This window comes from Callospermophilus lateralis, chromosome 14 (assembly GCF_048772815.1).
Source record: "Callospermophilus lateralis isolate mCalLat2 chromosome 14, mCalLat2.hap1, whole genome shotgun sequence".
Taxonomy (NCBI): Eukaryota; Metazoa; Chordata; class Mammalia; order Rodentia; family Sciuridae; genus Callospermophilus; species Callospermophilus lateralis.
Window position 1 is genome coordinate 5,936,341 of NC_135318.1, and position 21,219 is coordinate 5,957,559.

The 21,219-nt window shown below is 51.4% G+C and overlaps 1 protein-coding gene across 4 annotated transcripts in view; it reads left to right on the top strand.

Moving 5' to 3' along the window:
- Asap2 (ArfGAP with SH3 domain, ankyrin repeat and PH domain 2) overlaps window positions 1-21,043 on the top strand; it is a 154,584-nt gene extending 133,541 nt beyond the window's left edge. Inside the window, exons 19-28 of one of the 4 annotated variants that reach the window (XM_076834020.2) lie at window positions 1,493-1,608; window positions 2,061-2,128; window positions 3,348-3,461; window positions 5,583-5,835; window positions 8,291-8,425; window positions 10,105-10,270; window positions 15,892-15,941; window positions 16,309-16,400; window positions 16,752-16,874; window positions 18,592-21,043. In XM_076834020.2, the coding sequence (XP_076690135.2) occupies window positions 1,493-1,608; window positions 2,061-2,128; window positions 3,348-3,461; window positions 5,583-5,835; window positions 8,291-8,425; window positions 10,105-10,270; window positions 15,892-15,941; window positions 16,309-16,400; window positions 16,752-16,874; window positions 18,592-18,666 (1,192 nt within the window). In that variant the 3' untranslated portion in view covers window positions 18,667-21,043. The remainder of the gene's footprint in view (window positions 1-1,492; window positions 1,609-2,060; window positions 2,129-3,347; window positions 3,462-5,582; window positions 5,836-8,290; window positions 8,426-10,104; window positions 10,271-15,891; window positions 15,942-16,308; window positions 16,401-16,751; window positions 16,875-18,591) is intronic. The other 3 variants (XM_076834026.2, XM_076834022.2, XM_076834027.2) reach the window with 3 other exon arrangements.
- The last annotated feature ends 176 nt before the right edge of the window (window positions 21,044-21,219 follow it).

The following is a 21,219-nucleotide window of genomic DNA, read 5'->3' on the forward strand; positions in this document are numbered from 1 at the left end:
GGTCTTGAACCAGAACACTGGGTCATGAGTATTTGCCTTGGGCTGAGAAATGGCTTGTGTGCTTTCTCTGGAAATGGCCTTTGGGATGTGCAGGTATAGTTGACCAGGCCCTGGTGTGCTGTTCTGTGCATGTGCTTCACCATGTGCCACCTTCCTGGCACTGGAGTCCAGACCTCAAGGCCTTTTCCTGACCATGATTTAGGGGGTGTGTGTACTGGAGGGTGCTGGTTAAAAGCCACCAAAATTGCTCCAAGTGGCATGGAAGATCCCATGATGCAAGAGTAGTGGAATGGTTTGCACTCTCTGTCCTCTGCTTTTCCCTATGATTCCTGGCAGAGGAGTAAGAAAGCAGCTAGAAAGTATTGGAGCTGGGGGTTGTCAGCCCCAACACCCACAGGCCATTCCTGAGGAGCCCTGGTTCACTAGACTCCTGGTGGAGCCAGATGTCCTGTCCTCGGCACCAGCCCAGCACCTGGAGCAGAGCGGGGCTCCATGGGTGTCCGTCTGTCCTGGATGATGCCTTTCCCTGTACAAACTTTCCAGGGGAAGAAGGGGAAACCTGGTTTCTTTACTTCTGGGATGGAGGGAAGAGAACAGTAGAGGATAGATGAGGAAAGGAGGCTTGGGCAAGGGTGCAGCCCAGTGGTAGAACACTTGCCTAGCATGCATGAGGCCCTGGGTTTCATCCCCAGCACCAAAAACAAAAAAGAAAAGAAGAGAGAAGGTGCTCTGTCTTACATCGAAAAGTAGTTGGTTTCCTCCTGGCAGGAGCACTGGTGCCACCCCCTGAGGTCACATCCATCCCCACTTGTCTGTCCAGGGGCCCAAGGCTTTGCCCGCCTTTATGATGGTGGTGTCCACGTGTGGAACAGCTTGTCCCATGCCTGTGGAGCACGTGCCCCTGTTTGGATGACCTGGTCTCATTTGTATCAGAAGAGCGTCTTCTGAAGCAGCCCCTAACTGCACTCAGAGGGCAGTTCCAGGGTCGCAGGAGCAGGGAACCCTATCCTGGAGAGCTTTTCCCTTCCCTGGCAGGAGTATCAAATGATAGGGTGGAACAGCTCATCTGGCCCATGCTGCAGACGGACAGGATGGACATTTGTGCAGGCTGGGCGGTGGGCAGCACAGGTGAAGAGGGAAGAGGCCGGAGCTTCAGGCTTGCCCATAGCTACGCTGCCCACTCCCCAAGCCCGGCAGCAGCACAGCTGCCCCTTGCCTGGCCTCTGCCATCATGGGTTCTCTCCATGATGTCCTGGGCCACGGCTGCCTCATCCACACAGGCACCTGGAGTATACAGGCACCTGGCCTGTGGGTCTTGGGGCTGACAACCCCCCTGCTCCCGTACTTTCTAGTATTCTCATGGGGACAAGATGGAGAAACTGGTTACTCATGAGTCTGATTCCGTCCGCCTCTCGTCACATGCCCTGTGTCCCTGCTGAGCCATCTGCACCCCCAGTAATCCTTCTGTCTCCTCCGACTCTGTTCTCGGCAGCGGGAACCTGGACAAACAGACAGGCAAAGGCAGCACGGCCCTGCACTACTGCTGCCTGACGGACAGCGCCGAGTGCCTCAAGCTGCTCCTGCGCGGGAAGGCCTCCATCGAGATAGGTGAGCCTCGCGTGCTCGCCACAAGGGCAGCCCGCCGCCGGGAGCCATGCTGCTTCTTTAAAAGTCAACCAAGTCTTGTTGGTACATTTACTTGGAAGAAGCAAGGGATAAGCTGTTTGAAGGTACCTTACGTTCAGCACATGGGACAGGTAGCAGTGCCCTGGGTTTGGAATTGATGTGCTGCTGCATTTGATGGCTGTTGTTTGGATATCGATTGTAATCAGTTGCACGTCAACAGTTTCTCTCGGCTCAAACCTTGACTTTTGCAATCTCGGCTTCTCTGCTGTTACTTTCTTTTTGGTTATCCACCAGCCCCCGACAGTCAGGCTAACTGGATTTCAGGACTTGTGCCCCAGTTAATGTAGTGCTGCCCCATGGTATCTTTGGTCAACTGCCCCATCGCTGGCAGATCCTACTGGGTTTGTCATGACGCTTCCTTTCCTTGCTTTTAGCAAACGAGGCAGGAGAGACCCCGCTGGACATCGCCAAGCGCCTCAAGCACGAACACTGCGAGGAGCTGGTGAGTGCCCCCAGCAGATGGGTGGGGCACGGCGGGGGACAGCGAGGGGAGGGCTTGTCCTGCCCTGGCACTTGTCGCAGAGTGGATCTCTGTCCTGGGAGGGACATGCTAAGAATCAGCCCAACCTGGAGAGAGTGCTAGGGAGTTACAGCAGAGCAGTGGACAGACTCCGGGGTGTCCGTTGTGTGGACCTGTTGGCAACAGCTGTCCCCGGCAGGGCGGCTGCGCTGCGTGCCTCAGGCCTCCTGCTTTGCAGTGCTCTGAGCTGGCTTTCTTACTTTGTTCCTCAACCCCACATCGTGTGGCCTGCCCTGAACCACCTTCCTTTCCTGTTCTTGAAGTAGGGGGTGTGAAGGAAGGAAGGAACCATTGGGGACAGCAGAGTAGGGCCGTGGTAGGACTGTGCCACTGTGACTTGGGAAAGACCCCCAGGCGCTCAGCTGCCACCTTATATGTGAAGTCAGTTATACCCCTTTGCAAGGTTATGGTGAGAGTTACTGTTGAATCTATAAAGCACTCGGCACATAGATATTCAGTGCTTGACCAACGGAACTTTTGATAACAAATGCTACAGGAGGGGGCTAAGTGACAGTTTCTGTTCTAGACACTTCAGATCCGCATCTCGTGCAATTTTTGAACTACTCTATGACAGAGTTTCTGCTGTCATGGAGGAGGAAGCAGACACAAGGTCATATTGCTTCTGTCTGGCTCTGCAGAGCAGTAAGCCCTGCTGCCCTAAATACCACTGCGTGATAAATTAGCTTCTCTGCACCTAGAATGGAATTAGCTGTCTACCTTGAGAGAACTGGGGAAATAGTCGTTCCGATCATTCATTCAGGGCTTCATGCTCATTCTAGTCGAGAAGCTGGGTTACCAGTGAACGCAGTCCTTCTCCTAGTAGGGTTGAATTTGCTCACATATGTAGTGTTGATACCTGCAGGCTGATCCTTTAGGTTCCAAACATCCCTTGCCCATGTACAGTACTTCACAGTATATAAGCACTCGCTGGTGCTGCCAGGATTGAGTGTGAAGGTTATCCTGTCAATCAGGTAGAGGGGGATTAACTGCACCCAGGGGCTGGAAGGAGCTTGCTCTGGATGGAGTGCAGGCTCCCTTCCTCCTGGGCTGCCTGTCTGCTGTCTGTCTAAACAGCCTGCAGATCCCTGCCTCTGTGCCCAGGGTGTTGGCAGCAGTGCTGACTGTCCTTTGTACTTCCCAGCTGACGCAGGCGCTATCTGGAAGGTTTAACTCTCATGTCCATGTGGAGTATGAGTGGCGGCTACTCCATGAAGACCTGGACGAGAGTGACGATGACGTGGATGAGAAGCTGCAGGTCTGTGTGGGTCGCCACCTGTGCACAGAGCCCACAGTGGGCCCTGCCTGGAGCCCGGGAAGAAGGCTTTCCATAGAGAGGGAATGCAGCTGCTCTCAGTGTCCAGACCCCCAGTAGGTTTTGGGTTTATCTCTTCCACCACCTCCGCTGCCTCCCAGCTCCTCTGCACTCCACTGGAGAGAGAGGCCAACTCTGCAGTCGTAGGCAGCTCCTTGTCTCTGCTTCTGGGGCTGCAGAGGAAGCTACTTACTGTGGAGCCCGGGTGGAAGAGCCAGGTCTCCTCTGTCCCAGGTCATCACGGTCACCTGGCTGGGCATGTTTGCCTGGCTGATCTCAAAATCTTCAAATGAAATCATTCCACAGCCATTGCATCTCCCTGAGTCTAACCCTTTCCTTTTGGGCTGGGGACATTGAAACCTCAAGAGAGGTTGCTTGGCCAAGGTAAAGTATGCATTTCCAGATGGCCTTGGAACCAGAAGGAGGGCTCTTGCTGCTGGTCCATCTCTGTTCTCAGCACACACTGCCTGGCACGTGTGGGTGGCCCAGGATGGCTGCCACCTTCACCCAGGTCTCATCTGAGAGTCAGGCTCGAGGAGCCTTGCTGCAAAACCCACTCTCGCAGCTCCCCCAGTGGCCAGCAGCCCTGGGAAGGGTTCCGGGTTAAAATGAGGGGAAATGGCATGGTGAGCACACTTTCCTGTTTCACTGTGTGACTTTCGTGTTCTGAAGTACATTGAGGATTTACTAGATGGACAGAGGATTGACACCGGTGAGAGGGAGATGGACAGCATTTCTGAAACCCTGGCTCATGCAGCATTCCACCTGTGCTGACCATTCCTTAGAATACAGAATAAGAAATTTCTTCACTGAGTTAATACAAAACAGCATCAAAGCAAGAAGAGCTAACTTCATGCTTACCTGCCTTTAAAACAAACAAACAAACAAACTGGAAGCCTCTGCTGTGAGGAGTCTGCAGCACCTCTCCATCCTGGGAGCAGCGGTAGAGCAGGCTGGTGCCCAGGAGAGCAGCAGCAAGGCTTGGGCCTGGCGTCCTGAAACCCAGACTCTGCCACCCACTGCCTTTCTTTTCAGCAGAGAGTGGCAGGTGTTTTGTCCCCTCATCTGTGGGCCCTGTTGGAATGTAGAAATCTGTGGAAAGAGCCACTGGCCACCACATTCTGCACCCTGAGCCCGGCTTGACCAGAGCCTGGTGTGGGTGGACAGTCCTGTGAGACGGAGCCGGCAGCTGATGCCGAGAGCCGGCCATGCTCCTGGGACTGTGCTGGAGAAACAGTGGAAGTCGTACCCATTAACAGATAGGGGTGAGGGTGGCAAGGTTAAGTGATTTGCTCACGATCATAGCTACTATTCTAAGGCTGACATTTGAAGTGCAAGTGGCACCTAAGCTTGTGAGTCGTGATTGGATACATAGGTTTGCAGTAAAGCACGGGGAGAGTAGGAATGGATAAACTCTTAGCGAGCCAGACAGTAAATACTTGAGGCTCCTTGGTCAGAAATGTCCGTTTTTATTGCCACTACTCAGCTTTGCCAGGGTGGTTCAAAAGCAGGCATAGACAGTATGTAAGTGATAGGACACAGCTATCTTTTCATAAAAATTTATTTATTAAAACAGGGCAGCCCACAGGCCAAGGCTGGCTGACCCCTGAGTTGGAGGCATCTCAGGAGTTCCTGTGAATGTGGGAGAACACATTGATCTGGGGTGATCAGCCGTAGAGCTGTCGGTGTGATTGCAGCTAGGTGGCCAGAGTCATCCGTGTTGTTCTAAAACATAAGGTAGTGTGTTTGGAAAGGGGAACCCGGGAGCCAGGAAGAGCTAGTTAGAGATAACTCTAGCCAGTAAAGTGAAATGGCTGCCTTCACAGAATGGAGAATCGTAACTTGTGAGCCATGGTTTTGGGGGCAGGGGGATAGTGGTGTACATGGGTGTTTCGATTACAAGACACCAGAGTGGTTTTTTAAACCACTGCAGCTCTCCCGCCACAGGTGAGAGTCCCAGGCCAAGTAAAAGGGGTGCAAGTGTGGATTTCACAGCAGCATTGCCATCATCAGCCAGAGGTCCCCATCTCCACCTCACACCTCTGCTCTGACATTGCTTTACAGCCCAGTCCCAACCGGCGGGAGGACCGTCCTGTCAGTTTCTACCAGCTGGGATCCAGCCAGCTTCAGCCTAATGCCACGTCTTTGGCCAGAGATGCTGCCAACCTCACCAAGGACAAGCAGAGGGGGTTCATGCCCAGCATCGTGCAGAACGAGACCTATGGAGCCATCCTGAGCAGCAGCCCACCCCCATCCCAGCCGGCAGCCCCCACCACCACCAGTGCCCCCCCACTCCCACCTCGAAATGTCATCAAGGGTATGAAACTTCTTGGTCCCCTGCAGATACATTGAGGGTTTGGTTTGGGGGGGAGGGGGGTTGAGAAATTTGCACCTGCTTTGCCCCCAACTAGGTGACATTGGGCACATATTTTATAGTTATTTTCTGTTTGCCTCCTAAAGAAATTCTACCTTTTTTTTTTCTTTTTTTAGAATGCCAAATGGTGGTAGAGATCTTTGATTGGCTTCTTACTCTGGGCAGAGACATGGCTCCTATGTGGTCTGGGTGATGTGGGGCTGCCCCAGGCAGGCCTGGAGTGGGCTAGGGGATGCTGTCTGCAACCCTTACCCACATACTGCCCTTCCTGGCCTCTATTCTTTCTTTCCTTTCTTATTTCTCCTCTGTCGGCATCAGGGCCAGCCTGTAGCACCAGTGATTACTTCTTATCACCATGATTTTCATGGAATGAAGGAGAAAGATACTAGTTGGGGAACAATGTTCAGCCTAATTGTAAAAATACAGAATCATGCTGGGTGCGGTGGTGAATGCCTGTAATCCCAGCAGCTCAGTAGGCTGAGGCAGGAGGATCGTGAGTTCAAAGCCAGCCTCAGCAAAAGCAAGGCACTAAGCAACTCAGTAAGACCCTGGCTCTAAATAAAATACAAAATAGGGCCGAGGACATGGCTCCATGGTTGAGGGTCCCTGAGTTCAGTTCTCAGTATCTCACCACCACCACCAAAAAAAAAATACAGAATCATCTCCCCCAGTGCTGTCAGTGTGAAAAGCTCACTCGACTTAACCTCAGCTGCTCTGTCTCAGCCAAGGAGACTTAACAGGTGAGATTTTTTGTGTTTACAAATATGGAAACTGAAATCCTCAAGTAGTTTATCTAAGAGTGAGGAACAGCTGGCACTGTGCTTCTTGAGGGCGGGCCTACCAAGTGACCAGCTTACCCCAGACTGCACCCGACACCATGGGCTGTGGCCTTTCGGGGCTTCCTGGGGCAAGGAGGGCTGCTCAGTCTTTGCTGCTGAGCCTGGAGAGCCCAAGGGCCTCCCTAGAGCTGGTGGGGAGGGAAGTGTGGGGTGGTTCAGGTGGGCCCATAGCCATGTGCCCTCACATTGCATGACACTGGCAGTGTGGCTGCACCCCATCTTTCCCCACTGTCCTGGGTATCGCAAGGATCCTCCCACACAGCCCTGACCCAGCATTCAGGGGCCCAGGGGAATGATGATCGACCTGTCTCAGGGGCCACTGAGTCACAGCCCTCAGCAGCAGTTGCATCCCTGCACCCCAGACCCAGGAGCCAGCCTGCTTTCCGCCCCTCGGCAGCCATGTGCTTTGCTACCAGACAGCACGCGCTGGGCCTGATCCAACTCTGAGCAAGGAGTGCAGTGGCCTGCTCAGTCACAGAGCACCTGCCCATCGCCCTCCAGGGCTGGCCGAGGCCATCTCAGTGCCCCGTCCCCCCTGTTCCCACATCTGGAGAGGCGTGTCTATTCTGAAAGGCTCAGACCCAAAGCATTTGGGCATTTTTATTCCCACTGGAGGCTTTTACTGGCTGGCTCTGGGTGTCGGGAGGAGAGACTCCGTCCTGCCCTGTCGGGTGGTGGAAGAGTAGTGAAGCTCTTCTGCATTTCCAGGTTTCCTGGAATCAGATTTTTCTTTTTCTTTCCATTCTCATCTTCAGCTTCATTCTTTCTTCAGGTGCAATAGATTATACCCCTCACCTGCGTCTCCCCTCTTCTCATTTTGTTCACACTTGGTCTAAAGGAAGCTCACAGCTTCCTTAGGTGTGGGCGGTCTTGCACTGTGGCCGACCCTGCTACAGGAAGGGCGTTGAAGGCTCCTACAGACCCTGGGCCTCCTGAGAGGGTGTGGCCTGTTTCACCGCCAACCCCCCCCCCCCCCCCCCCCCGGGCTGTACACAGCCAGAGACACTGGGTTACACCTATGCACTTGAGTAGATGACAGGAGAATGATGTGACCAGGGAAGTGCCACCTCTTTGGGGGTTACCTGGACCTTCTGGGTTCTGTGTGCCAATCTGTAGCCAGAGAGTTTACAGGAAGTCAGGAAAAGATCCTCCTGTGGCTGACCTGCACCCTGCCCCACTGGTACAGGCTGGGAACAGGGTGCTGTCTGCATGGCTTGGGTGACTCCCATGGCTTGCAAGATACAATGGAAGGGCGGGGATGAGAAGTTCCATGGTCCTCAAACAGAACATTGTGATATATTTTTAGTTAACAATTTTTACATTTCACCATCAGATTGAGAAAGCCAGCCAGGAATGTTCTCCGGACCATGTTTGGTTCAGCGTCCATTGGTATCTGTCTTCCAGATAGCAAAGATGAGAGTAAAGTTTCGGGTTCTACTTGCCATTCTAGAAAGGTCAGAGTGACCATTTGATAAGTGAGAGGATCAATAACGCAGTGTTTTGTTTCTGTTTTTGTTCTGTGTGTGTGTGCACATGTGTGTGCGTGTGCGTGGGTTTAGTTCAGGCAGCCTCCTCAGCTAACACCCTGTGGAAGACAAACTCTGTAGGTGTGGATGGTGTAAGCAGGCAGCGATCTTCGTCAGATCCGCCAGCTGTCCACCCACCGCTGCCCCCTCTTCGAGTGACATCTACCAGTACGTTTTTTTTCCTTTCTCCTTCTTGCCAGTGGGCCTCATAGGTCTGGAAGGCAGGGGGTGCTGTTGGCAGCCACCTGGGGAGATAGCTCTGGGGCCGCACACCTGCAGGCAGACCGAACTGGCCCTAGCCCCAGCACGCCTCGATGGCCCGGTCACTCTCCTCTGCCTTGCAAAGCATTCACTAGACCAGCTTCTGGTCCTCTGCACACCACCCCAGAGTTCTCATTTCCTTCAGCCAGTTGGTGATTTTCAATATTTGGGGACCGTCATTTTGATCATAACCTGGCATGGGGTTTTTTCGAATACCAGTGTGTGGTTGAAAGTACCCAAAGCCTTGTGGGGAGAAGCAGCGGGAAGGTCTTTCTCCCGTGTGCAGAATTGAACGTATCTCCCCGGGTCAGTGACGGGAGCCCTGGGCCCTGCCCTCTCTGCCTCCTGCTCTCCTGGGCTCTGGCGGAGGGGCACACAGCATCTCTAGGTTTCAGGGCTTCCAGAGCACTGGGAGTATTCCTAGACTGACATGCTTGTGGCTTTCTTAAAATAGCTAAATTAGTTGGGTGCAGTGGCACATGCCTGTAATCCCAGTGACTCGAGAGGCTGAGGCAGGAGGATCACAAGTTCAAGGCCATCTTGGGCAACTTGGTGAGACGCTGAAAAAAACAAATGAAAGGGCTGGGGTGTAGCTCAGTGGTTGAGCACCCTGGATCCAATCTCCAGTGTCACAGGAAGAAGAAAAAACTAAAATTAACATCAACCTGCTGAGGCACCCACCACCTGGCTGCACAGCCAGAGGCTCCCAAGAGGCCAGAGCCCTCTTTCCTCCTCTCTTGCCTCTCAGGCTGACCCATGGGCTCCCCAAGTCTGCCTTTCTGCTTTTCCTTTAAAACGGAAAAAGGGAACAAGGGAAAGGGGCACAAAAGGACTACCCACTGGGTGGCTTCGTGGCCTCACCCCACCTGGTCGCCAGTGGCCTCATTCCTGCTGGCTTGTCCTGTGCCTTATGTGTGAGCTCCCACCCGGAGGCAGGCCACCACCTGTGACAGTGACCTGGTGCTTTGTCAGGAGAACAGGTGGAGGCAGGCTGGGCTGAGGATCCACTTCCCTCTCTTACCTGCTCTGCCCCTGAGCCGAAGCACTCGGCTTCCTCAAGCCCCAGCCTCCGGGTGTGAAGTCGGCTGATCATGGAGCCTTTGCCCTGCCCACCTCACACACCGGGACCTGTACCAAGTGGCTCCTCACCATCTGTCCTCAGACTTGTCCCTGCTCAGCTGCCTGGTAAATGGGTGGGGCCTCCTTCCTTCCGGGGGTGGGCCTGCTCTGGCTAAGAGAGTCCTGGCCTGAGCAGAACCATCTCCCAGGGCAGAGGCCAGGCCTGGACCCGGCCCCAGCCAGCCTCCTGCTGCCTGTTCAGAGTCAGGGGCAGGACAAGGTACTGGCTTCCCCACCGGGTCTAGCAGAGGAAACAGGCCAGCTGAAGAGTTTCGATCATGCTCGAGCTTCTTGGGTGCTTGACTAGGACCCTCTCCCTCCCTCCATAGTTTCCTGAGAGGCAGGAGGAAACCAGCAGGTGTGTTCCCCTGGAGACTCTAGGGAAGAGGACCCTGGCTGAGGCCATTGGGGAGGAGGTGGGTATAGGGCGGGGGCTAACACGTCTCCTCTCCCTTCTCTCTCTGCAGACCCTCTGGCCCCCACGCCACCCCCTCCTGTGGCCAAGACGCCCAGCATGCTAGAAGCCTTGAGCCAGTCCGGCAAGCCTCCCCAGCCTGGGGCCTCACAGAGCAGGCCCCCGCCCCTGCCGCCCCAGCCTCCCAGCCGCCTGCCTCAGAAGAAGCCTGCTCCCGGGTAACGCCACCCCTCCCGGCCTCCTAGCCTAGTCACACTGGCTGTGCCTGCGTCCAGCGTTCTGGGGGCTTCCAAGTGGCAGTGGGCCCCTTACTCATGCTGGAAATCTCCGCTGCTGGTGCCCAGGCGTGTGAGGTCCATCAGCTCTTGAGGGTCTCACAATTAATTCAAAAACTTTTTAAACTGAAAATTCTTACAAATGTATATCTTAAATTCACGTAGTGAGTTTAGATCTTCATTTAGTACAGACGCGGGGGTTTTTTGGAGTAAAGTCCTCAAGACAGGCTCTCTACGTTCTGTCTGTTGTCCACTCGAGAAGGGTCATCTTGCACATGTGGACCCTCAGCAGTGTGAGGCACGTGTCTTCAAATAAAAACATTTGCTTTGGTACACACAGTGCAACCAGCAAAACCAGGACATTGCCTGGATATTCAGCCACCTCCCACCACCCTCACCCACAATCCTCGTGTCCGAGTGCTGCCGAGGAGCCCAGTTTCTCTCTCTTATCTGGGTCTTTACAGAGGGAGCGTTTGTGGTGGCTTTAAGGGGAACACTGCTGAGAAGCCGGGGCCCCGGTGATGGGTAGTCTCATTGCTGGGATGGGTCATGGTCTTGGTCTGAATCAGGAAGTGCACACACGTGTACGCTGCTAAATGTACATGCATAAGCACACATATGCGCGTGCATTTTGTGCCTTCCTATAGTGAATCTGTGGGGTCACAGTGATACCTCCAGTTTCACTTGTTCTGGTGACAAACCACACCAGAACTGACTGAAGCGAGACACACCGTTTTATTCTTCTCTCGTTGCTGGGAATCTGTTTGACACAGTGTCTGGCTTGCCTGGTTCCACAGCCTGTGTGACCTCAGCTGAAGACTCCCCGAGGTTAGGGTCAGTTAGGATTGACGTGTCGGAGGACTGGCCGGGAGGCCTCCTTCACAGGTCTGGGCAGCTGAGGCCTGTTGTCCGATGGACCTCAGCGGGGGCCGTCGACCAGAACACCTCCGTGCCCAGCCTCCCAGCTGCTGTGGGCTTCCTCATAGCAGGGGGTCTGGGCCTGGACACTGGCCGGCATTGCTGTCACTAAGTCCAGCAGTGACAGAGCCCAGAGACAGTGAGGGCCAGGGTGTGGCGTGGCACCAGATAACTGGACAGAGTCCACAGGGCCCTCGACTTCGGGGGCAGTTCTAATTTTCTACTTTTCCGTTCTTGTTGCTCCCTTTTCTGAAGATGAGAACCCTGTTCCATGCCTCCTCGGGTGACTGGTGTCCCTTTATGGAACAGCTCCCATCACTGCCTCCACCCCTCCCCTTTGCTCAAGCCCCTTTCTGTGCTTGGGTCAGTCCTGTTCCGGGAACCCCACTGAAGGCGCAGCCTCTGGCCCCACAGCCACCGTCCCTCACCACTCCCATCAGGCAGCCCTCCGGGGGTGAGCCCTCTGCGTTCCCCTTAGGCCGGCCTGTCCCCCTCTGCAGGCTGCCCCCTCCTGCTTGTTCTTTGGCTCCAGTGTGAGGTCTGTGCCACCAGACTGCTGCACGGATGGGCATCCCATCAGATGCCATTCTAGCTGGAATGGCGCCCTCCAATTCTGTGAAATTTCACTGTGTGTGTGTGTGTGTGTGTGTGTGTGTGTGTTTAAACGACTGTTTCTATTTTTTTCTGTTGTCTGTTGTAATTCTCTTTGGACATCAGATTTACTCAGCTTTCCTCTAAAGGTATCATCTTTCCTCTTTTGATTGAGTAACATAACTGTTCTGACAGCTCCCCCAATCTCAGGGGTGGACCTGAGGCGGTTAAACTCTTTTCTCATCTATCCCAGACCCAAGAGTAGACCCAGAGCCCTCCATCTTCTGACTCCACCCTTATTACCCCTGGGGCCTAGAGGTGCTTCTGGGACAGGTGGGGGGATACGCGAGCTGTGCACACCTGTCCACCAGAGCCGGTCACAGGGCCCCACTGCCCAGAAGCCAGGCTGAAGAGCAGCCCCTGGCCTGGCTCTGCACTGAGGAGAGGGAAGGGATTGCCCTCATCAGATGGCCCTCTGGGCGCCTCTTTTCCCTTCCTGCTTTGTTTGCTTGCTTATCTTATCTTCTGAGGGGTTTTCTAAGTTTTGTCTTCAGTTTTTCTCCTGGGTTCTCCCTGTCTGCTCTCCTTCTCAAGTTAAACTTTTTTATGGCACCCTGTTCTTGTTTCACAAGGGATCACTTTCTCTCTCTGAGAATATTAATGATTTAATGTTTTGGAGTGTTAAGTGTGTGTTTTCATTGGTGCTTTTCTGTGTAGTGTTTCTTCCACATCGTTTTGGCCTCTGCACGACAGAGACTGTTCCAATGAGCAGTTCTCTGTGCCGTCTGTTTCTGCTGCACACAAAAAACAACTAGAGGACCAGTGCTATAGCTCAATGGCAGTGTCTTCCTAGCATGTGTAAGGTACTGGGTTTAATCCTTAGCAAATAAAATAAAGGCATTCTTTCCATCTACAACTACCAAAAATATTTAAAACAAAACCCAACAACTGGCAGTTGGATGTGGTCATCCTTGCTAGTTGGGAGGCCGAGGCAGGAGGATTAGAAGTTTGAGGCCAGCCTGGGAAACTTAGCAAAAAATAAAATGGCTGGGTGTGTCTCTGTGTGGTAGAACCCCCTGGACTCAATCCCCAGTCAGTACTTCAAGAACTGACCAGACCCCAGCTGGTACACAGGCTGCTACACAGGTTTCCCTGAGGAGTGGTCTGGTGGGCTGCTGGGAAACTCAGAATTTGGGCCTTTTTTCTTGGACAACTTGGGTTCCCTGGCCTCTTGCTGGGAGGGTATAAATTTTCTGGGAGTTGAGTAAGGAGATAAAGTCAAGCTTGTACCTGGTCCCTCTTCTGTGGGATACCAATAGTTGCACTTAGTGTCCTGTCCAGGGCCTCTGCTTTGCCCTCTGCAGAAGCAGCTTCTCCTTCTGTAGGTGGAATGGGCAGGGGGACTCTTTGGGGTGGGGTGGGAGTCCAGGACTCAGAGCCTCCTCCGAGGGAGTCTGGCAAATCCTTCTGTTATTGCCTCTCTGTCTCCCCTTCCTGAGGTCCTGGGCCTCACCGGGCCCACAGGACACGCGGGTACGCTCCCGGCCTTTCCTGGTGGTGGCATAGGCTCATCCTCCTCACACCAGCTGGTGGATACATTCACCCCGCCAGTTCCAGCTTCCAAAATTGTGTTTCTCCTTCAGCTCTTTGTTCTTTTGGTTTGAATTTTTGTTTTCAGTCCTTTTCCTTGGGAGGACGTGGAAATAGACGTATTGCAGTGGGTGGTGGTGGGATGGTGCTGGGAATGGAACCCAGAGCCTGCACTCTATCAATGAGCTACACCCCAGACCTCCAGGTTGCTATTTTTTTTTAATATTTATTTTTTAGTTGCAGTTGGACAGAATACCTTTATTTTATTTATTTTTATGTGGTGCTGAGGATCAAACCCAGGGCTTCACACGTGCTAGGCAAGTGCTCTACCACTCAGCCAAAACCCCAGCCCTAGGCTGCTGTTTTAAACCCACTTTCAGAACTTTTAAAGTGCAGATCACCTTACTAAAATATAATGTACATATCCCTGCCTTCCTGTGCTTTGGGGATTTTTTGTTTATGTTTTTGTTTTATTCTGTACTAGAGATTGAACCCAGGGACAATCACTGAACCACATCCCCCATCTTTTTTATTTTTTTATTTTGAGACAGGGTCTCACTAAGTTGCTTAGGGCCTTGCTGAGTTGCTGAAGCAACTTGGGGTCCTTCTGCCTTGGCCTCCCTTCCTGAGTTCCTGGGATGACAGTCATGTGCCACCATGTCTGGCCCTGCCTTCCTATTCCTAAACAGCAGTACGATTTATAAACAGTTACTTAATGACACTGTCACGATTATGCTTTCAAGTTCCCAATTATTGTTTTTGCCTTAACCAAATGGCCACTGGCTGTGCTCCTATTCCAGTGTCACTTCCTTTCTCCTTCCTTGTAATGGCCTCTGGTCTGCTGTCTCCAAGCTGCTCTGCTTTTAAGAGCTCAAATCCTGTCTTAAAGTTCCAGACAAGGAACAGTTAGCTCCCAGCACCCACCAGGGAGTACCGAGGACAGTGGTTTCTGTCGGGTGACGACTTGTGGTTCTTTCCAGCTGCTCTCCTGGCTCCTGCAGAGTCCCAGCTAGAGGTTGCGGGATGGGTGTCCTCTGTAGCCCGGTCTTCCTGGTTTTACTGTGGTTGGAAGGGACGTTGCAGGGCAGATAGAGCAGGTGCAGTCAGAGGGTCCAAGACAGGTTCCAGTGCATGAGGTCCCTTGGCTGCCAGTGGAGCTCTGCTGTCAAAGTGATGCACGTGTGTCCTCTTGTAAAAGAAGCATCCTCACCCCGCCGATTATTTGAAAATCAGGATTTCAATGATAGTCAAATAGTTGAGACTTCATGACCCACAAAGACTAAAAAATTTACTGTCTGATCCTTTTTTTAAATTTTTTTAGTTGTAGATGGACACAATACCTTTATTTTTATGTGGTGCTGAGGATGGAACCCAGTGCCTCACAGGTGCAAGGCGTACGCTCTACCACTGAGCTACAATCCCAGCCCCCTGTCTGGTCCTTTAAAGAAAATATCTGCTCTCCCGACACACACTCCCATGAGCCTGTGTAGCTGAGTGGCTACCGGCGAGGGGCAGCCGGATGGGTCTGCTAGACACTTACCTCGAGAGCCGGTGCAGATAACAGATGAGGCTGTCAGGTGGGTGGGCCCTTTGCTTCTTTGAAAGTAATAACAAAACCAGTGTTGCATTTCCTCCACCTGCATTCTGAGACGCAGACACCACTGCTCTTGGTGGGTCCATTCTGGGCAGCAGAGGAAGCCTCTGACGGAAATGAGCGTGTGGGGGAGAGAATGCAGTCCCTGGCTTCTCCCGGCCTCTCCTGCTGCTCCAGCCCGTCCCGCCCACCTCCCGTGTGTGGCTCCACCCTAGGCCCACTTAGACCCCTGCTGCTGAAAGGAGGCCTCTTCTTTTAGCCCCCCACAGACCTTTGCCTCCTGTCCTTGTTTTGAGGACTGACATCTGGTGTCACACCTACAGATGGAAATGCCAGTTCTCAGCAACCCATTTACCCAGGTCTGCCAGTGGAAGATCTGTGCGGAGGACCCCATCTGCCATGCCCCAATTTGTGTTTTCACTTCACAGCTCTGGGTGAGCTGGACCCCGAGCTCACCGAGGGCCTGAGCTGTGGTCAGCCACGTGGGCAGAACGCGGAGCAGGGGGTGTGGCGACGCTGACCGAGGTGCTTGGCAGGTCCTGGGCCTGAGATTGAGATCTGGCTCCTCCTCTCACATGGAGAGACAAGGCCTGAGCAGGGAAGGGGCTGCACCAATGGCTGGTACCCAGCTTCTAGCCCCAGGCCTGTGTGGACAGAGGTTTCGGAAGAGCCCTGGTTTTGGGATGAGGAACCTTGGGTCTGGCACTTTCCCTAGGCTTTTTATTTTACAAAATAACAATAATAATTGAATGACCGACAGTGAAGTCAGCTCAGGTGTTGAGCTTCAACACAGGTGCGTCCTTGTGAAGGGAATGAGGCTGGGCAGGTAACCTCAGGTATCCGTGAGTAAGTCTGCTTTTCTCCTTTGTAGGGCTGACAAACCGACCCCACTGATTAACAAAGGCCAGCCCAGAGGACCTGGTAATTATTTGACTGGGGGCTGGGTTTCTTTCTGCTTGACCCGTGGGGTATGTATTTCCAAGCAGATGGTCAACCCTGGGCAGGGCCCTGCTGCTCCCCACCCATGGCCATCCCACCCTCCTGGGCCTGGGCCTCCTGCTGCAGAGGCCTGCACCCCGCTCCTCTTTCCTGGGACCCCAATTGTGTTCCCACATCCAGCACCATAAAGGCAGGAGGTTCTTCAGCTTCGAGGGGACTTTTCCCTCAACACTTTACAGCTGAGGAAATCTGCTTTCAGACATGAGACTGTGCCTTAGAGTCATTGTTTACATCTTGTGGTTGCGATTGATGGGGCATCTTGTAAGGTTGCTTCATTTTGGCCCTAAAGCAGTGGATCTTTGTGGAACAGAAGCTCATGGTTCTCTGTCTAATGCTGTGGCCCTGCAGCCCCCTGCGCCCATGCCCAGGAAGTCACAGGCGGTAAGTGGATGTGCCTGCCCTCCTGCCCTGCTCTGGCCGGGTTCCACCTCCCCTGGGGCAGAGGTGGGGGGGCGAGGGGCTTCTTCCTGGCGGTGGTTCATGACCTGGGTGCCTGGCAGACTTGGCCCTTCGGCCACAGCTCCACCCCAAACCCTGGCTGCTTCCGTTCCCCGCTCTGCTGGGGTCTCTCACTTTTCTCTCCCTGGCACCTGAGCTGCCCTGAGAGAGAAGAGCCCCTGGTTTCCCAGGCCCGGGGAGAGGACCTCAGAGACCAGAAGGAGGCAGGCACCCTGTTCTCTGCCCAAGAGCTTAGACTTTGGCCACACTAACTTTGTCCCTCTCCTCACACAGACCAAGTCGAAGCCCAAGCGGGTCAAAGCGCTGTACAACTGTGTGGCTGACAACCCGGATGAGCTGACCTTCTCTGAGGGAGATGTGATTGTGGTGGACGGGGAGGAGGACCAGGAGTGGTGGGTGAGTCGGGGTGGGCCTGGGGGGACCTGGGAGCCTGAGAGGCCCACTCACAGTGAGATGCTCAGCTGAGCACCGTGCCCTGGTGCCAGCACCCTCAGGTGTCACTCTGTGTGGACAGCTATTTCTGAGGAGCCTCATTTATGCCTAGCGGACTCCTGTCTTGTTTGGGTGGGCAGAGCACTCAGGCTGCAGTTTCCAGAGTACCCTGAGGACCTGAAATGAGACCCCTGTACTTGGAAACCTCGACTTTTCCAGTTAATGATCCCCATGGCCAGAGCAGTATAGTGCGACCTCCGGTGGAAGGTGGCCTCAAGGGCAGAGCCCCCAGGGCTGGGTTGGTCCTAAGGCCTCCTGGTGCAGGAGGAGGGTGGGCACAGGTCCTCCCCCAGGGATCCTAGAAAATCAGACTCTGCCGTTGATGGACTGGGGCCTGGGCAAGGTGCTTAGGTCTCTACACCTGGCTGACACCTCTGTGAAAGGGAGTTGCCCACAGTACTGAGGCAGGGATGACATGATGACCCCCTGGAGAGGCAGGGGTCCTCAGCTGAGGTGGGAGGATTCCATAACTGGAAGGAAGTACATGCGTAAAGCGCTAGGTGGCCTCTGCCCCCTGGTGGTTACGTAGGCCTGGCTCTGTAGCCTGGGCTCAGAGACCAGACAGCTCAGCTGATGCCATGGACACGATTCAGGGAAGTCGCTTTACTTTGTCAAATGCAAGGAGTCTTGACGCTGCCCCTAGTTGCCATCCCCAGCGGTGCTCCCGCCCTTTTCCACCCTGAGTTCTCTGCCTCTAGGGCCTTTGGTCTCTCGGCCTTGTAGCACTGCCATTGGCTGTGTCCACCCATCTTTCTGGGGCCTTGAGCCTCTGAGAGGTGAAAAGTGCTTGTGGGTCAAGGGCTCCTTCTGTCTTCTTTGCTCAGCACAGGCAGCAGCAGGAGCCGCAGCTCTTGGTTCTGCTGGGCTCCAGGCAGGTGGCTGGGCTGGGTAAGGAGCCAGTGGGCAGAAGGAAACAGGTTTGGTCTGGTCCCATCCCTGCCGACAGCCCACCACCATTTATATTTTGACAATTTTCTTCTAGGCTTTTATTTGCCTACGTAATTTACATTGTTGAAATCATACTTGGGTCTAATTTATATAATCTACCCAGAGTAAAAAATAAATGGGTTTTTCTTGAAGCTTTCCACAAATGCATGGTGAGATTTAAATGAACACCTTGTCCACATCCTATGACTTTGCAGCCAACAGACTTCTGACAATTTCAGAACTGGGGAGTGGCTCAGTGGTAGGGCACTTTAGCATGTGCAGGGCCCTGGCTCAATCCTTAGCACCCCACAAAAAAAAAAAAAAAAAAAAAAAAAAGAAAAGAAAAGAAAGAAAGAAAGGTCGAGACAAACTTCTGACAGTTTTTTCATTCACTAAAAATAAGGTAAGTGGGGAGTGGTGACCAGCCAGCACCCCGCATGCCCCCGGCATTACCCCACATCTCTGGGTCATATGAGGTCCTTGAGTGTGGGAGCCACACTCTATTGCAAACATGACCGGTAGCAAGAAGGAAAGAATACGTTAACACAGCTGTTCTACCCAGTCAGTCTTTGGCAGCAGAAATCATTCTGAACACAGGTGTCCTCTTCCCAGGCCTCCTTTCCAGTGCTATCATGCTCTCCAAAGCTTCTAAATTTGAAATTTTTGTAACAATCCAAATTTTTATTCATTTCAGATTGGCCACATCGATGGAGATCCCAGTCGCAAAGGAGCATTCCCTGTATCATTTGTGCACTTTATTGCTGACTGAATTGCTACTGAACAAAAGCCTTTCCTTAACAGTTATGTTCTTGTTTCATTACTGGTACCAAAATTCTTGCCAGAAAACCTGTTTTCATGGTAGCTCATTTTCTCTCACTGTTAAGTTTTAAGAGTTCAAAGGCAATTTTATATATATTAAGTGAATTGTTTTTATAATTTGTAGTTTTCATGAAACATTGCTATACTTTTATTAGGAAAAACTGAATTTCATAAAAGGTGAACTGAAGTTATTTTAACTACATAATTGAGATCCTGCATCTGTAGGATACATCTACTGCTAAACTTACAAGATGGTCAATGAGGAATATTGAAAATTATTCCTGCTTTCCTTGGCCCAATTCTGGAGTTGTGACCAGTAGCATGGTTATTATTTTAGGAAGCCAGTAAACTGCTGCTTCAAAAGTCCTGGACTCTCCTTAAAATGCCATCAGTTCACCTTTAAAGACACTTATTCTTTTGAAACCCACCCAGTGTCCATTTAAAGCAACTTGGAAATTTACATATTAGCCTTGTACTTTCTAGCCCTAACCTGTGAGGTTGCACCCATCACGGCTTCTGCATGTGTTTATGACCTGTTGTGAACAATCAAACTTGGCAGAACTACTGATGGGTTATTACAGCAAACGGTCATAGAAGTTCATGCCATTCCAGGAGGTTATATAAACTGCATTTCCTGAAATTGGTTAAAAACTAAGGATGATGGATTGCAAAACAGTTCTTTAAACTAGCTTCTATGCTGTAGGTGTTTTGGAATTTGCCTTCTTCAACTTCCCCTATCATTCAAGAAAGCAAATGTACACAAGTAGAATACTGTGGCTCAGACCCTGGAACAGAACCACGTTCCCTGCTGTTTCCTGTAGTCACTGCCTTCCCTTCCTAGCTTGCGAGGACATTCACTCAGCTTAGTGTCTTGTATTTATATAATATGCCAACAGGAATGGTAGCTACACTGTAAGTCTTGAAATCTAACCTGTCCCTTTGTTTGTACTCAAGAGCATATCAGAAATCTGTAGGTCCCAGGTAATACAGTTCTCCCACACATCCCAGTTCTACTATCTAAGGCCATCATGTCACTCCTGAACGTACACTATTTGGGGAAGGGGTGGGAATTAGGTTGTACTTGGTAGAATCAAAACTCATTAGTTTAATGAACTTGACTGTCATACCTCTAGTAATCATGAGCATAAGATTCATAGTAGGATTATTGGAAATTTTGGCACTCTTTCAGAATAAATAGGCATGTGATGCCCACTTGGACTTGGAACAAAAGTTAAGGAATAAATTTATAGGCTTGGAAAGCAAGGCAAAAGTGCTCTTGTTGCATTTGTTATGATGGTACATTTGATTGAAGCAGCTTGTCTTTTTATTATACAAGACTCTTATGTGTGGAGTCTCTTTTTTTTTCCCCCCTTGGCATGTTTTGTTTGCTATGATCAAGGAAGACACAACAAACTGGAATGTTGTATGATGTTGTATAGCAATTGCTTTTTGCCTTTCAACATTCCGGTAAAAACGTGTTCTATCTGTAAGCCTTTTTTTTTTTTTTTTAAAAAGCACTACATCTATTTTCACTACTTGTTAATTTCTGTTGTTTGAACCCTTCACTTGGCCAACTTCTCATAGATTTAAGAGTGAACAGATGTATTTTGCACAGCGCACGTCTCCTAACTGGGGAACAACCTCCCGCATCTGTACCTTATCGTCAGCCTCTGACGACCTGGTGCCTGCTAAGCAATCAAGTTGACTCACACGAACATTTGAACTCCAGACCCAAACCAAACACCAGGTTCCCTGGTAGATGAATTCCTAGGAAATATTTTTCCAGTCTACAATTTGGTGGTGCTATTGTGCAGTAATTAATAGTACTTTTGCCAGAGGAGAAATTCTATTAATTTCCCTACTAGTATCCTTTCCTAGTTATTTGCTCTTTGCAAATTCAAAAAAAAAAAAAAAGGAAAAAAAAACTGAGAAAGGAAACACTGTAGATATCTATTTAAAGTTTACGTTTCATAAACTTCAGCTGCAGGATTCTGGCATTTGGCATGCCACTTTTCCACCAGGTCTGATTTCTAGGGATGGCGACTCAGAAACAGGTGCACAGATTAGTCGTTCCTGTGGGACCTGTTAAGGGCGGATATGGACACGCAGCCTAGAATGCTATTTTGAGATGTATGATACTCAATTCATTAACTTGATTACTTTGGTCTAGTTGCAGCGCAACTGTATATATTGTATAACCTAAACTGATTCTTATTTTCATTGTCCTTAATGCAGTGATGTATAATTAGAGCATGTTCAATTCAAGTTTACTCTTCTTGTTAACTAGTCATTTGACTGGAATAAAAAATAAAGTACTTTTAAATGGAGTGGTCTTATTTTTAATCTTTAAAGTGTTAAATATTCAGTCCTTTTTTAAAAACAAATAAGTATACTAGTGCACTATTCATGAGGTCCTTTAAACATATATGTTTAGCATGAGTAGTCATCTTTTAAAGTGCTCTTAACTCTGAGATAAACACGTATAATCTTGCCAACCCACTCC